Source organism: Silene latifolia, chromosome 8, assembly GCF_048544455.1.
Source record: "Silene latifolia isolate original U9 population chromosome 8, ASM4854445v1, whole genome shotgun sequence".
NCBI classification, from domain to species: Eukaryota; Viridiplantae; Streptophyta; class Magnoliopsida; order Caryophyllales; family Caryophyllaceae; genus Silene; species Silene latifolia.
The window spans coordinates 5,484,904-5,502,422 of record NC_133533.1 but is presented as its reverse complement, the minus strand read 5'-3'; the positions used below and the strand labels follow the sequence as shown (position 1 = coordinate 5,502,422).

The window sequence follows — 17,519 nt, the reverse complement described above, 5'->3', positions numbered from 1 at the left end:
TACGATTCTGAACGCTATCGGCCGCAACCCCGATTACCTCGGTCAAAGCCGAGAGCGACGGGGAACACGCCGGCCGATACGCTAAAAAAAAAAAAAAAAAACGTATACTCAGCGCAATTGAGACGCCAATCTAGCGGTCAATATGCCTATAAAGTTACGAATGCTATCGAAGCCGCAACCCCGATTACCTCGGTCAAAGCCGAGAGCGACAGGGAACACGCCGGCCGATACGCTAAAAAAGAAACGTATACTTAGTGCAATTGTGACGCCAATCTGGCGGTCAATGTGCCTACACAGTTACGAACGCTAAAGACGTTGAACATAGTTGAGACGCGCATTCAAACTGCCTCGGTCATGCCGAGTGTAAAAACGAAGGCACTCAATTAACAACGCAAAAAGACAAACGAGGAATTGAGATCGAAGCCCCGGCCAAGCCAAAGGCCGATAAGATAACTTTATTAAAGATGATTGCAAGGAGAGTACAAACGACGGCCGTCCCCATGAGGGTAGCCTAAACTCTACCTACCAAAGCTTTACAAAGAGCGAAGAAACAAAAAAGCAAAAGATTACAGACTTGGGATTTGAAGCGCCAAAAGGATGGCAGGGAGAGAAGGCTCAATAATTGGCCCCCGAACAGCTAAAGCTATCCGAGACGCCGGGTGAGTCTGGTGACGACCGCCCGTCTCCCTATGCCTGTTGCTGCCCCACGTCAGTAGCAGCAGCATCTTCGGTGGCCGGCTTTGAGGAAGGCTGAACATTTTCCAGCAGCTTCAGCCTCTCACCCTCCTTCACTTCCACATCAGAGGCCGCCTTGGCCTCAGCTATCTGAGCCGCCTTCGCCGCCTCCGCCTCCTGGGCGGCCGCTGCCTCCGCAGTTTCAGCCACCTCATCCAGAAGCTGTTCAAACTTATCCCACGGGAAAGAGCCCTCGGGGACGAGCCTCCTTATTGCCTCCCTGGCCGCCTCCTCGGCTTGGTCCCGGAACTGGACGCACATTTTAGGGAGGAGATCATCTTGAAGCATTTCAATATCCTTCTCTTTTTGAGCAAGGATAGCCTGCGTGTCCCTGAGCACCTCCGCCTGCTTCTGGAACCGATCCTCCCACTCGTCCCTCTTGGCAACCACAGCGTCGTAGGCACCCTTATACCTGTCCCGCTCCTCCATCATCTTGGCCGTGGCGCCATCAGCATCCTCAACTTTGGCCCTCTCGGCCCTCAGCAGCTTCTCAGCTTCCTCCGCACGCCTCTCGGCAGCATGAAGATCCAGCTTAGCCTTCCCGGCTTCCCCCTCGCAGCGAGAGAGATCAAGCTTGAGCTTTGCAATCGGCGCCCAGTTGGGCCGTGGCCTTTTCTTGCTCCATGATGAGGGAGGCGGCTAGACGGCTCCATCTCCCCAACCTCTTATATATTTTCTCACCCTCCGCCACGAGCTCGGTGGGAGTAACCTTCTGGGGTGAGGAGTCCACGATGACGTTTTTGCCACCCGCCTTCTCGATCGCCTTCTCAGGCTGCTTCCCTACTTGCCGTTCAGTGAGAACGGCGGCTGCCGACGATGGATCTACAAAAAATTTACACAGCATCCATGTCACCATGCATTGACACGTCGAAAGCCTGTCGTCGGGAATATCCAACGAGCCGGCTAAATCCGAACCACGGTTAAATCCGTACCATTCGAACCCTCTTAGTGGAGGGGGTGGAAGCAGGCTTCTCCCCGGCAACGGTGGAAGCAGACGGTGGGTCTTTCCTTTTCTTCGGAGAAGGGACCTTAGCAACGGTCGCCTCCTCCTCAGTTATGTTGATCACCTCCACATGATCCTTTTCGACCACTGGGGTCGAAGAGGGAGTAGCCATTGATACAGCCGCCGACTTGGACGCTGCCTTCTTTGATCTTTTCGACACGCCTCCAAGAACCCGCGCATGGGCCGTCTCCTGATCCAACCCCCTCGTCTGCTTCTCCATGACTTCGTTGGGGGATAGTCTACGATCACGAAAATCGGCCGTAGGACGCCGCTGCAAGACCTTCCCGTCCTTGTCAAGCCCTAACCTCTCCAAGTCCTTCTCAGACAGAGCCTGACCAAACCGATCTGCAAGAAATCGAACAAGTTACATAAAGGAAGTAAAACAAAGCTCTGAAAAAAGAACATAACAAGCAAAGGTGGGCCTCACACCGACCCCACTCACCCCAGTTGAGGGCCGGTATGAGGCCGACGCGGCATAACAGCTCATCCTGAAGAATAATCTGAGTCGGGGGCAGTCATCCCTCCTCAGCATCAAATAGCTACATTGCCCGCTTCTCATCCGCAGTAAGGGGAACAAACGAAGCGTCCATCTTAACCTTGCTACCCCGGGAGACGTGTTTCTCATACTCTTCCCGGGTCTCACACCCTAGGTGAACGGGGCTCTGGAAGGACCGAGGCAAGGGGTAGTCCTCCGGCACTCAGACGTACACCCATCGCCCTTGCCAGTCTTTGCAAGAAGTAAGTTTGTTCACGGAGACATAGCCTGGCTCCGTCTGTACGCTATACCATCCCACTTTGCCGGATTTTGACGGCCGAAGACTATGGAGTCGGCGGAATAGATTGACCGTAGGGGTCTCCCCCTTAAAAACACAGAGCCATACAAAGCCGACTATCGTCCTCATGGCCAACGGATGCAGTTGGGCCACGGCAACGTTCATAGCTTTAATGATGGCCATGACGTGTTCATTTAAAGGAAACCGGAGCCCATACTCCAGATGCCTAAGATGCACGCCGATATGACCCGGGGGAGGACAGCAGACCGCCTGACCCTCCCCAGGGATAACAATTTCATACCCCTCACCAAGGAAGAAGTGACCCCCGAAAAGAGTTCCTCCGGAGCTGCTTGCGAATTTATTTGTCCAGACACGGTCGAGGCCAGTCGTACAGGCCTCACCATGATCCGGAATAGTCATCCTCCCACCATCAACGGGGGCCCCCTCACCATGATCCGGAGTAGTAGTCCTCCCACCATCACCGAGAGCCCCCTCATCATCATCAACATCATCCTCATCCTCCAACTCCTCCAGGAGGGGCAGATCAACTACAGGAGAAGGAGACCTAGGGCCCCCAAACCTTATCGGGATGGCCTCCAGTCCCTCCTCCTCATCAAGACGCGACGGGGAGCCCCCCGGCGCAGAAGTACCAGTCCCGGCATCAGCAGACATGTTCACAGCAATTACTAACGAAATAAGAAGTGAGAAGTTGTTTGTTTACCTCAAAGAAAAACACTCGCCGGATCAAATACTCGGAAGATTGGGAAGACAAAGGCAGTCCTTGAAAGTTTAAAAGAGATGAAGATTTTGGAGAAAATTTGAGATATAAAATGGAGGCCAAAATCACGGAATAACTGCCCTATTTATAGAGAAAAGCCCATGAAGAAGGACCAATCAGGGCACAGCCCATGAAGCGTCAACCAATCAGCGAACATACACGTGTCAGACATGCAACCGCGGAATGTCAATCGTTGCAACAGTTGAATGTCAATCAATGCAACAGTGACCAAGCGTCTTCAACACGCCCATTCACATCTCTTCACCTGTTCGTCTTCCTCAACAAATTCCTATGTAACTGCTCTCCGCCGGCCACATGGTCAACCAAAGCTAGGAAGCACCGGCCTGGGGGCAATCAAAAACAACCGGCACTCTCAACCCTGGTCTCGGCCAGCGTCACTTTCTTTTCCACATCGGATGCCCTTTACACATCCATGTGCAGGGGGGATATGGTACGGCCTACGAATGATTATGCCGACGGAGAAGAAGCCGATGCATCAGAAGAATCAGGAGAAGCCGATGCAGAAAATTTTGCAAATTACTTGCGCAGAATATACGCTCAACATACATCGGAGCCCATACCACGGCATAGACTACGCTGGGGGCAAATTGATGGGGCATATTCTGCACCGTTGACCAAGTCAACACACTGAGCAAGGTCAAAGATATCCACAAAGAAAGTCAACAACTCGAGACGACCTAGCCGATGCATCCCATCGGCTGTCACCTGGTCTCGGCCGACAACCTTTGCCAGTAGGGCACATATCCGCGTACTCATATCCAAGACCCTCGGCCAGGCCGCCACAGGTCCATCGGCCGAGGGTACAATGGTCTTTCCACCTGATAGCCACTTGGCCACTATGTGACAAAAGGTGAAAGTCTATAAATACTCCTCAACCTTCATTGAGGAAAGGATCCAACAACTTAACCTAAATACACTATTCATCTGGTAATATCCTCTTTATCTCTCTACAATACATACCTAGCCAAGTAACACAACTTAATCCTTTAAGTTTACTGACTTGAGCGTCGGAGTGAGTACGCTCGGCCAAAGCCGAGCCCTCAGTTTGTTCATCGTTTCAGGAGACCGCAAGGAGGATTCAAGCAAAGACGACATCCTACGAGCTACGAGTGGTAACAAATATCTGCTCTGGAATTACACCCGGAACAAAAATATTCATAATTCAACAACTCATACTTATCTTATTCCATAAAATTTTATCCTATGAGTCTAGGACTATATAATATTTATATTAATGAATTAGTCGGTTAGAAAACTAACTAATGACCCTGTTTTTTTTTCTTTTCTTTTTTTTTGGCTAAAAATGAGCTGAGCTGAGCTGAACCAAATTGAATAGAGCTAGGTTGAACTGAATAAGGCCTAAGAATACTTTGCATTTTATTAAATCAAATGAATCTTGGAGGATATTGTTTCTTCATCTACTTACTTCATTGTCTATGTCTTAGCTATGTATGCAGGGTATCGAACGAGGAGGCCCACCGACTTGCTAGGCGGGCCTTAGTGGCATTTTAGGAACCTTTTTTGCCAATTGCCAAAAAAAAAAAAAAAAAAAAAAAAAAAAACACTTCACCTACAACCAAATTGGTTTGAGTTGCCTAGTAGTTGCTCACCTTGCTTGTCTCATAACCAGAAGGTCGGGGTCGATCCCTGCCCTATAACAATAGAGTAAACTTTAAAGACGAGTCGTTTACCTCATAAAAGAGCACTCACAAATGTGAAATTCAGTGGCAGAGCCAGAAATTGAATCTAGCGAACGGATAATGGTATAAGGGGAACTCGAACAAAATTCGAAAATTTTAACTAAAACTTGTACGATTTCTATCTGTCAGCGAAGACGAGCGCCCCTGCTAGCCTCCTCCCCCTTAGCTCCACCTCTGGTGAAATTGCTTACTGTGTTCAAGGTTGAATACCTTATTTTTCACCCAAAAAATAAAATAAAAATAAAAATTTATCTAGTAAACAGTAAAACAGCCTGTCAAGCCAAATCTACCAAACAAAAGTTCGTTAAAACAATCTACCAACTAACAAAACTAACCTAATAACCAAAAAACATCCCTTTATGTGGAAGCACGCAAATTTCTCTAATTAAATTTTAATTGCAATATTCTCCTCGTAAATAATTCATGCCAGAATATACACATGAACAAAATTTTAACAAAAATAAAATAAATAAAAAATTAAGGAGGAATTTAAGAATATTAATTAATAATAATCAATAAAATGGCAGCATATAGAGCTGATGATGATTACGATTATTTATTCAAAGTGGTGTTAATTGGGGACTCGGGTGTCGGAAAATCGAACCTATTGTCTCGTTTTACGAGGAATGAGTTTAGCTTGGAATCGAAATCCACCATTGGTGTTGAATTCGCTACTCGTAGCATTCGTGTTGATGATAAAATTGTTAAGGCTCAAATTTGGGATACTGCTGGTCAAGAAAGGTACTTCATATAATTTACATTACATTAATTTCATTTTTATCTTCGAAATGTCGTTTTAATGAAGAATTTTGTTTTGATAATTTTCTGTAAAAATTAAGGAATTTTAACATTCATTGTTATAATTATAATTTAATATGGTGTGAAATTATGGATTTCAACATTGTTACCTGCCTAGAAAATGTCAGAAAACGCGATAATTTTATTTTAAAATAACGTCTTCATAAAAAAAAATTATGAAGAAGTAATTCATCTCATATAACCTACGAGATGTTTTTTTTTTTTTTAAGCTTCGACTTGACATTTAAAACATGATTTCTAAAGTTGAATAGACGACACGACTCTGAATAAATCACATGGAGTATTATTTAGAGCAATTTCGAGGGTATTTTTAACCTGAAATATAATTTGATTAAAATATAATTTCCTTTGTTTTATTGTGCTCATTTGACTTTAACCTGAAATTGTCAAGGTACCGTGCAATTACAAGTGCATATTACAGAGGACCAGTATTTTTAAATTTTAACCTGAAATATAATTTGATTAAAATATAATTTCATTTGTTTTATTGTGCTCATTTGACTTTAACCTGAAATTGTCAAGGTACCGTGCAATTACAAGTGCATATTACAGAGGAGCCGTAGGAGCACTAGTCGTATACGACGTGACACGCCACGTCACCTTTGAAAACGTCCAAAGATGGTTAAAAGAACTCCGAGACCACACCGATGCCAACATTGTGATAATGTTGGTCGGAAACAAGGCCGATTTACGTCATTTACGAGCTGTTGCGGTTGAGGATGCTAAGGGATTTGCAGAAAGGGAGAGTACATACTTCATGGAGACGTCTGCGCTCGAGTCGTTGAATGTCGAAAGTGCCTTCACCGAAGTCCTGTCCCAAATTTACCATGTGATGAGTAGGAAGGCCCTTGATATTGGAGATGATCCGGCTGCTTTGCCCAAGGGACAGACTATTAATATTGGGTCGAAAGATGATGTGTCCGCGGTTAGGAAATCGGGTTGCTGTTCAAATTAGATTTACCGCTTTTCCTCCATTTACCGTTTGAGAAAAAGAGAAACGAAGAAAGACACGGAAAAGAAGACCAGTGATACTTCCTCCGTCCCTTTCATTTGTTTACCTTTTTTATTCTTTGTGAGAAGTATTTTAATCAAAGGTAAACAAATGATTAAGACGGGAGGAGTAATATGTTATTTGTATAGTTTTTGGAGGGCTAAATGTGTGAATTGTGAGCTTGTATTTTACTTATTCCGACCGAGTATATTTCATGTTGCATATATTTTCTTGTCCAGTTTTCAGATTTTGCCTGTTTATATGCTTAGTTGGTAAAGTCATAAGCTGTCGAGTTATGATACTAATGAAATGGAATTCTAGATAGAAACACTCGACAAGAGACTTGTCATTATAGCTTCCTTTACGCCAAACGGTGTAAGCTAATACGGAGTACTACTTTATCGGCACCTTTAGCCGTTAGGCAGAATTTGCTACGAACTTCTAATTAACCCTCTAAAAGACGATCAAACCGGAGATACCAAAGGGAAATTATCAAAACACCGCAAATCTAAAATGAAATTCGACATGCCTAAGCACCTAATTCGAATTTCGTCCTAGATTTTCCTTCGAAACATTCCCCACCAACTAAGACATCGAAAAATTAAAAAGATCCTGATCCATGTGAATTCAATATTCAAAACATTTATGAACAATTCTCGACCGCAGCCTGGACATATTAATTAACATCGTAACAATCACTACTTGTAGCGTTTAAGCATGTCGATTCTCTCAGGTAGGATTGCAGCATAATTCATACCTTCAACGAGAAGACAGACATGACCGTACAAAGTAATGTGTCAACGAAGACATAAGATTAGATTCAATTGTTCATATGGTTAAGCGGAAGAAATGGTCAATAAGTCGGAAAATACAGCATTGGGATAGGTAAGTTCAGGAAAATCAGACAACAGATAAGTATCTTTCAAAGATTTAAGTATTTGTTTGGCGGAATTGTTTGTCTTCAAGATTGTCATTTGCGTGCTTCGACTTTCTTTGCATCCTTGGCTGTAGAGAAAGAAAACCCGTTATATTCAATGATCGACATTTAGACCTAGCAAGCCTGACCCACCCAGACCGACCCAGCTAAAACACAAAGTCACAAACAGAACAGGACCAAATCAAACTGAAATGTTAGGAGATAACCAAACCTAATATGACTACAATTGGTCCAAATGACCCGATCCAACTTTAAAACTAACTGTGTTTGCCCTTACCAAAAATATGACTCAATTAAACGGAGTGTAACTACTGAGCCAAATACGACTCATAACCAAGCTGACAAGTGTACCCGAAATGACCTTTTTCCATGTAATTTGACGACATTACAGTAACACGTAAAATGAAAAAGCAAGTAGCTTATCAAAGACATCTGAAGAACTTACCGGCTTTCTCCTCTTCCCTCTTCTTAGCAGCTTCAGCCCTTTGCTCACGAATAAGTTTTAGCCTATCTGCAGTGAGCAAACCCAAAGGAATAAGCACAAGATATGCAGAAGAGTGTTTAATTGCCATCTTAAACAACATTGTTAAAATAACTTACCCAAGTCTTTCCGGGCCTGCTCTGTTTTCCCTTGCTCTTGTAGTTTCATATATCTCTCATGAGCCCTCTGCTTTTCCAGCTCCTCCCTGCATATAAAATACGTTGAAAACTTGAAATCAGCAAATATGCGAGCTTTCAGTTGATTTATCATGCAAAAGACAAAGAGGGAAACCAGATAAAGATTCAAAAAGTGAGAGAAGCAAAAGCTTAAGAACATAAGATAACAAAGAGAAAGCTCGATAATGAACTATTAACACGCAATAGGCGATCGATGGCATCAAACCTTACCACATTATATGTATAGATACAACATGGTTCTTAAAAATGGCCATCAATTACTTTGCCAGGCTAAGCCTCCAGAAACTTAAAGGTTTACTACATTCATTGAAAGAACCAACATCAAAATATCAAATACAGAAGAGACTTATTCGAAGTAGGGCAGAGTACGGATCGGGTATCCGATCCAAAGCGCTAGTTCGGATCGGATATCCATATTAAAAATCCTGAAATTAGATATCCAATATCCAAACCAAATGTTTCGGATATCCAATGTTCGGGTATCCAAAATAATCGGATCGGATGCGGATATCCATCGGATATCCATACTTTTGAATTTGCTTTAAAATTAAGTTTGAAACACGATTATATTCGTAGTCTTACATGCTGTTTTTCTTTAGTATTCTTACTCCAATGTTCTCGACATAAAATTTAAGTACCACTTAGTTATTTCTCTAATATTTTAAACATTAATTAAGTTGTTGTATCAAATAAAATTTTATTTTCTCGAAATTATACTAGAAAAATATAGTTTCGGATCAGATCGAATATCCAAATGTTTTAATTTTAATATCCATATCCATATCCAAACCAAAACCAACGATTTCGGATCAGATATCCAAACCAAACTTAATTTTCGGATCGAATATCCAAAAATTCGGATCAGATTCGAATCGGCTATCGGATCAGTTTGGATAATCGGATTTTTTGCTCAGCCCTAATTCGAAGTCCCCGGAACTTCTTTTCTAAGCTATAAAGACTGGAGTCACTGGACTGCTCTAACGCATAGCATTCTACCAGTGTCAACCTTCTTGTATTTGAGTGTAGGACCAATGGAAACAGTAGATATATTTTAAGGCGCCAACTGGAACTATTTCCAATAAGTTGCTAACCAAACAAAAGGATTCACCTCCCTCCAAATTCCTCCCCTCCATTTACCTCCAAATCCCCAAATCCAAACACACCCCAAGAGTATTACCGTGTGGAAAAAAAAAAAGCCGGGGATAATGGGGCAAGGGAAGGGTATATTGGAAGAAAAAATAAATTAAGACACATAGTAGTGCCTAGTGCGCCTTGCAAGCAGCGCCTTACGCAAATGGAGCACCTCACCACAGGCTTCTTGAGGCTTTTTGGCTAGCGACATATTGCGCCTTAGGTTAAACCTAGGCGACTGGGAGTGTGCTTTTAAGGTAAAGACTGGACTGCTCTAGAACAGAGCATTCTACCAGTGTCAACCTTCTTTTATTTGAGTTAGGTACCAAACGAAATAGTATCAATAAATTAAAGAGCCAATTGGACATATTTCCAGTAAGTTGTTAAAATGCTCTCCCTTCCTCTTCTTAGCTATAAGCCTCAGTAAAGAGAGCAAACTAATCAAACGGTAATCATGTCATGAAAAAAAAAAGTTTTGCATAAATAATCAGTTCAAGAAAAGGCACAAAGGAAGTATAGTTAAGGCATGGACATACCTCTCACGTCGTGAAAGCTCAGTTGTTCTATCAAGCTGGCAAAATGCAACAAAAAGTATAATCAAACATATTTACCACACAAATGAAGAAGCACAAAGAAGACGAAAATAACAGAGCTCACATCAATGTCTTTGGCTTTCACATTCTTCGGCTTCACCAAATTAGGATTCTCAATCTCAATAATCCCCTCTGTACCTTTACTCTTTTGCTGAACCACAGTAGAAGAAAGAGGGATAAGGAGTGTGACACAATCTCATAAAAAACGATGGAAGTCCAAGCAGCAGCAAGTAACTACGTATAATCAACAACCAGAATACGATATTACTGAACAGGTAAAAAACGAAGCTTACTTGAATATCGTCACCAGATTCTTCCCCAGACTCTACCTCATCTATCTCTTCCTCCTCCTCTTCTGCTTCTTTCTGTAGCAACGAGATGCAAACAAAGACTTAATAAAAGTCAGACCATGATAATTTGATCCTGCGGAAAAAAAAAAAACCCATACTAAAGAAGGGATTTGCCTGTCTGAAGGTGCGGGGGCGAGAAGATTCACCACTGACTGCAATAATTCAATTTTAATAAAACAAAGTCAGCCTTCGATCATCCAAAAAAAAACCTTAATATACTACCAGATATAACAAACAGCACATGTAAGAAGTATAGCAAAACTAAACTTCAAATTTACCTAACTAAGCTAGCAGTCTACCGCCAAACATTACCCTAACAGTGGGTTCAATAAAAAAGTGAATTCAACACGACAAACCAAATTCCACCAATTCATACCTTTTGCACTAAGGGACAATGTATACAACATGATAACAAAAACAGTACTGTAAAGTCATTGAGTAGTACAGATGGGGATTATTAACATCGAGAGATGAAACAATACCGTTTAGAAGATAGACCAATACTCCCTCTATCCCGGTCATTTGTTGTATTATTCCATCTTGGAGTGTCTAGTCAATTGTTGTCCTTTCTATTTTAAGAATGAATTTTATGAGCAATTTGATCATTCACACTAAATTTGGTCCACTTGTCATTTGTAATTGGCCCCCTCCTCTTTCCTTGGTGTTTGTGTCAAATCCAAAGGACAACAATTGACCGGGACGGAGAGAGTATTTGCTAAAAATCTCAGAAATACACACATTCAAACGAGCGCCAATCTAATAAAATTATGATCTATCCCTACACTTGACATCACACTCGGTTCCCAAGATAAATAATAAACACAGAACACCTAATATAGGAAGACTGCCACTAACTCATCTTTCGATATCAAAAAGTAGCCACTCCACAGAATAAGTGGAGTATCCCAACCATCCTGTCATCAAATAACACGCTAGCAAACAAATGTATAACTGCACTGTCCCATAGGCCTAAACATGTTCAATCCTCTCGGCTACAAGTTACGACCTTTAGGGTGTGTTTGGATTGAGAGATTTGGAGAGAAAAGAAAGGGAGGGATAGTAAGGGTTTTAAAATCCCTTGTTTGGATAGCAAATAAGGGTGGAGGGAAATGGAGGGGAAGAGATTTGGAGGGATCCAATTTCCCTCCTTCAAGCCTAATCAAAATCTCTCCACAATAGGCAAGATTTGGAGGGAAATTGTATCCAAATACCCACACCCCATTCCCCCTCCCCTTCCCTTCTCTCCCTTTCCCTTCCCTCCTTCCCCCTCCCCTCCCTTTCCCTCCACTTTTACTATCCAAACACACCCTAAGGGTGTGTTTGGATAGCAAAAACGGAGGGAAAGGAAGGGGAGGGAGAAGGAGGGAAGAGAAAGGGATGGAAGGGAAGGGAGAATGGAGATGATCATTTTCCCTCCAAATCTTGCCTTTGTTGGAGAGGAAATAATTTGGCTTAGAGGAGGAAAATGGAGGGATCCATTTTCCCTACCCTCAAAATCCCTTCACCTCCATTTTGCTAACCAAACAAAGGATTTATCATCCCTCCCTTCCCTTTCCCTCCAAATCCTCCTATCCAAACACACCCTTAATCATAAGGGTGCATAGATTCACTTCCTAGTCAAACAGTAAATCAGTAGTATCAGTTTTTCAGCTAAATAACTCAATTTAACCCATCATTCGATGATCAAACAACGTAATTCAATCCCATGTGCAAGAACAACAATATCACACCTTACTGAATTACCCAAATGTCGACCCCCTAACCCCGCAATTTGCAGGGTCCCTTTACGCACTCAGTAGACAATATAAAACTGAACAATTAATCAAATTATACCAATCACATGCAAAATTAACAAAATTAAACCCAAACCCACAAAATGAAAACAACAAAACAAACAATTAATCAACTGAATTGCATGATTAAGACCCCAATGTGATCAAAACAGTAAAATATTCAAAACCTAGATTCATAAAACACTGAAAAATTGATACTTGTGAATTAGAACTTACTCATATCTTCATGAGTAGAAAATTGACGGCGACCAGTAGGTTTTCCTTTGAATTTACCTCTACCCATGATTGATTGATTTGATTGTTGTTGCTGTGAATCAACGCTGAATCAAATTTGGGGATTTAAGGAGAGAGAAAAGGTGGGGAATAATTGATATAATTAGGGGAATAAAGGTTTAGGGCAAAAGGGGAAGAAGTGAAGAACCCTAATTTGAGAATAATTCCTCTTTTGGTAATTTGTTTTCAACCCTCACTTTCCCTTTTGGTTGATGATTCTACAAAAACCCTAATTTGTCAACCCAATTTCATTGTTTTGGGCTCCAATTCTTTTTTTTTTTTTGGTAAGGAGGAGCGGAATTAATCCGAAGTAAATAAACCGGAAAAACAACCTAATTTAAAAAGCATATAAAGGAACGAAGCGAAGCTACGCGGGCTCTTCCCATGTTTTGCTGGATTAATTGAAACAGCTGAGTCGGCATATTAGTACGTATGATCAACTCGGCATAATTGTTATGATTGTTGCACTCCAAGGTTGGCCATCCAATCCGCACACGCGTTGCCCTCACGGTAAACATGGTTAATCCTCACTTGCTAGTACGTATCTTCAATGAACGCCCTACAAATTTGAATCAAATGAGAGTGTGTCAACAGGTATTTAAGCCCTGTTTCAATGCCATAAGCTTCGCTCCTGTAACCACTTCAACCCCTAACTTTTCAGCAAATGCCTCAATGAGTTGTCCAGCCGAGTTGCAAAATTTTCCTCCGATCCTGCCCCGTTTTGGGCTCCTATGAAGTAATAGGAGTAATGTTTTAACTTGGTGAAATCAATTCATCAAAACTACCCACTTATTGTAGGGTGGTTTAATTTGCGATTCTAATTAGATCTGAAAAATATTAAATTAAGTATCCCCTATTTACTATATGAATAGGTGAAACTCCCATTTTCCCGTCTAAAAAATATTTCCTAAATTAGGCTAAGTGTTTGTAGCATATACTATAGGTATGATGAGTGTAAATATTTACAAGATTCAATATATTACATTCCCTGCAAATTTATCTACAGTCTTTTTATGATACGGAAATTCTTTTTTTTTCTTTAAATAATTTTCCGATAACTTTTTTTTTTAACATTTTATGATAAGAAGTTCGGCTAAAAAATATGTCCACCGGCTCACTTTAAAATCTATATCGGGTCTAAACAAATTACCTTATTATAATTTGGACCACTGAAACTAGGGCTGAGCAAAATTAACCGAACCGATAACCGAATTAAGAAACCCGATCATTCGGTTTTTTTCCGGTTCGGTGCCCGAACCGGTTTTTTTTGGGGGAAATCCGGTTCGGTTTCGGGTCCTAAAAAAGCAAAACCGGGTACCGGTTTTAAACTGGTTTACTTTTTTTTCGAAAAAAAACAATAAGAAAACGACTTAAAATAAACAAAGATGTGTGATTTGGTTGAATTAATGGGGATGCACGAAGGTTTACATAGGAATTTAAGAGTTAGGATGGAGAGGTGGGTTGAAAAGCGTCAATTTGGGGTAAAAAAAGTTAAAACCGGTTTATAAATTCGGATCCGATAACCGGTTTTCGGATCCGGTTTTTAAATTGCTAAAAAACCGGTTAACCGGTTTAAAACCGGGGCGGTTTCGGTTTGGGAAAAAACCTGTTTTTGAAAACCGGTAACCGAACCGGTTTTCAAATCCGGTTCGGTTAACCGGTTTTGCTCACCCCTAACAGAAACACACTCAAAAATGATACGGTTACACTCAGTGTATAGTATCTTCTATACACCACTAATAAAATTTCGACATGTGGAACAATTTGATATTGCTAATAGAGGCGACATGTGGAAGAATCCCTCTTCTGCTATTAGTAGGAGATACTACTACTAATTTTTAATTTGTAAACACACATTAATGAGATATTTTAATTTTGTTATACATGTGGTACTACATTAATAATACGTATGATATGAGACAAAATATTATGCACAATTTTGTTTTTCATAATTCTATTTTCCTGTCTTTTGATACAAAGGTACAAGTTGACTAATTCGTTTTGCCAATTTTCTAATTTTATTGTATAATTAAGTCATTACTTAAGGTTATTCTTTTGGTTAATGTAATCGTATCGTATAATATTATTATACGTAATAGTGAAGTAATTTATATAATTAGGTACATTTAAAACGTCAATCTTATCTAGTATGAAAACTATCTAATTTTCTCTATTATATCGCTTAAGCATGTTACCAAGCTATAATACTTAACGCCTTTGTAAATTATTATCTAAAATACCGCGTATTTGCGCGGGATCTACACTAGTTTTTTTTTTTTTTTTTGAAGTAAAACCACAAGGGCTTTAAGATATATTAACTAAATCATGAGAAACGAGATCATAAATGTCACGAGGCATATCCTCATACCATATTCTTCTCCCTATCTGCCATGGTTGCATATGAGCTAACTCATGGGCCACACCATTAAACTGACGTCTAACAAATAAAAACTCAACATTCTCAAAAGCTAAACATAATTCGTAAATATCATCATAAATAAGAAAAATGTCGCTCCTGCCGGTGCTCCTCTTCTTCAAGTCTTGAATCACATTCAAACAGTCACTCTCGATTATCACCCGTGCAATGCCATGCCTTCGAGCTTCAGACAACCCCAAAAAAATCGCTTCAGCTTCATGTATCTTCGGCTCCTTCTCCATCATCGTCTGCAAAGCCACGCACCACTTCACAGCACCCCCTACATCTCGACATACCACACCCAATCCCGACCCCTTTCCACTCACAAACCCCGCATCCACATTTACTTTACACCACCCCTCCCTCGGCCGCTCCCACCTTCCCACCATCCCACCGGGCACTATATCCATTCCCTCTTCTACCGATGAGCCCGCCTCATGCATCTCCTCTATTAGCTCCGTTACCCTACTCAACACAACCCGCACACTCACATTGCACCCTTCAAATATCAACTTATTCCTCGCCTCCCATATCGCCCAGCACCCAGTCATTAGAGTCACACAATCCTCCATAGTCCCCTCCCTCATCATCGCCTCACCCCACTCCCTCACATTATCATAATCGATTTCCCTCATCGTATCCAACCCCAACCCATCCCATACTCCCCCAACCCAGTCACACCCTCGGATAACATGCAAGCATGTCTCCGCGACATAAGAGCAAACAGGACAAAACCCATCAACCCCATTGATCCGACGAGCTAAGTTATGCTTAGTAGCAATAGCTTCGTTACACAATTGCCAGAAGAACACCTTGATACGCGGAAGTACCGGTACTTTCCAAATCTTGTTCCAAAGCCATTTCTCCCGAGCAAAGTCCGACTGCTCCACCAATTCTTCCCCCTCCTCAACCTGTGCCCAATAGGCAGACCTCACCGAGTAATGACCATCCTTCGTCAGGTCCCAACACCACCCATCCTGCTGATCCCTCTCACTAATACGAATACGCATAATCCTATCAACCTCAAATGGCAAAAACAAACCTGAAATCCGGTCATGATCCCACGCACGCCCTCCTTGCTCCATCAACTCGGCAACTTTCATATTCACGTCCGCATTCCCTAATGGCGAGAGGACGAACTTCGACCTCGATTCCTGGATCCACGGATCGAGCCAAACCCTTGTCCCCATTCCATTACCAATCCGCTTCCTAGCAGCTAGGCTGATTACATCCCTAGCCTCCCATATACTCCTCCATGTATAGCTCGGATTTGTCCCTAACTCGGCCTCCATAAAGTCGGAAGAAGGAAAATACTTAGCTTTCAGAACCCGCGTAAGAAACGAGTTCACATCAGTCATAAGCCGCCACCCCTGCTTACCCAACAACGCCCTATTAAATTTATTGAAATCTCGAAACCCCAAGCCACCCCTACTCTTCGGCCTACACAGCTTATCCCAGGCCAACCATGCCATCTTCCGCTTACCACCCTCTGAACCCCACCAAAATCTAGAGACAACAGCACGCAACTCGTCACAAAAGTTAGCTGGGAGCTTAAACACACTCATCGCATATGTCGGAATTGATTGGGCAATTGCCTTTATCAACACTTCCCGTCCTGCTTTACTAAGTAGTAAGCCCCTCCAACCTTGTAACTTCTTACTAAGCTTGTCTCGTATAATTTTCGTAACCACCTGCTTAGAATGCCCTACAACTGTCGGCAGACCCAAATATTTCTCCTGCACATCAACCACACGGACCCCTAGAACAGCCGCCACCCGCTGCCTCCTCTCCACCCTTGTTCCCTTACTGAAAGACACCGTCGTCTTATCAAAGTTAACTACCTGTCCGGACGCCGCTTCATACTCCCTAAGAATCCCTTTAACTCTCATAGCCTCTGTCTCATTCGCCTTTACAAAAAATATACTATCATCCGCAAAAAGTAAATGAGACACAACAGGAGCCGTCACAGCAACACGAATCCCATGAAGAGAATTACTCTCCACAGCCCTCCTAACAAGACTAGACAACACCTCCGCGCACAAAATAAACAAATATGGCGAAATCGGGTCACCCTGCCTCAGTCCCCGAGCCGGTCGAAATTGCGCTGAAAGCTTACCATTAACAAGAACCTCATACTTCACCGAAGTCACACACTCCATAACTCGTCCTACCCACAAATCATCGAACCCCATGCGCACTAAGAGCTCTTTCAGAAAAGCCCATTCTATCCTGTCATATGCTTTAGACATATCTAATTTAAGGGCCATATGCCCTCCACCTCCCCTTGAATTTTTCATATAATGAAACATTTCAAAGGCCAGTAAAATATTATCTGTAATAATCCGACCAGGAGTGAACGCACTTTGATTCTCAGAGACTATATCCCCTAAAAACAGCTTCAATCTATTAGCCAGAACCTTAGCCACAATCTTATATAAAACGTTACATAAGCTTATAGGCCTAAAGTCGACCATCTTATCCGGAGCTTTCTTCTTAGGTATTAAAACAATATGAGTAAGATTCATGTT

The 17,519-nt window shown here is 42.0% G+C and overlaps 2 protein-coding genes across 2 annotated transcripts; one reads left to right on the top strand and one right to left on the bottom strand.

The window, feature by feature from the left end:
* Positions 1-5,435: 5,435 nt before the first annotated feature.
* Positions 5,436-7,046, top strand: LOC141594015 (ras-related protein RABA1f). Its single transcript, XM_074414234.1, has 2 exons — positions 5,436-5,751; positions 6,352-7,046. The coding sequence occupies exons 1-2, from the start codon at positions 5,531-5,533 to the stop codon at positions 6,782-6,784; spliced, it is 654 nt and encodes a 217-aa protein (XP_074270335.1). The 5' UTR covers positions 5,436-5,530; the 3' UTR covers positions 6,785-7,046.
* A 377-nt stretch (positions 7,047-7,423) lies between these two features.
* LOC141596136 (uncharacterized) lies at positions 7,424-12,806 on the bottom strand. Its single transcript, XM_074416198.1, has 8 exons — positions 12,519-12,806; positions 10,624-10,661; positions 10,453-10,524; positions 10,224-10,310; positions 10,103-10,137; positions 8,358-8,443; positions 8,203-8,268; positions 7,424-7,825 (listed from the first exon to the last, which is right to left on the bottom strand). Exons 1-8 carry the CDS (start codon positions 12,583-12,585, stop codon positions 7,791-7,793), a joined length of 486 nt encoding a protein of 161 aa, XP_074272299.1. The 5' UTR covers positions 12,586-12,806; the 3' UTR covers positions 7,424-7,790.
* Between the last annotated feature and the right edge of the window lie 4,713 nt (positions 12,807-17,519).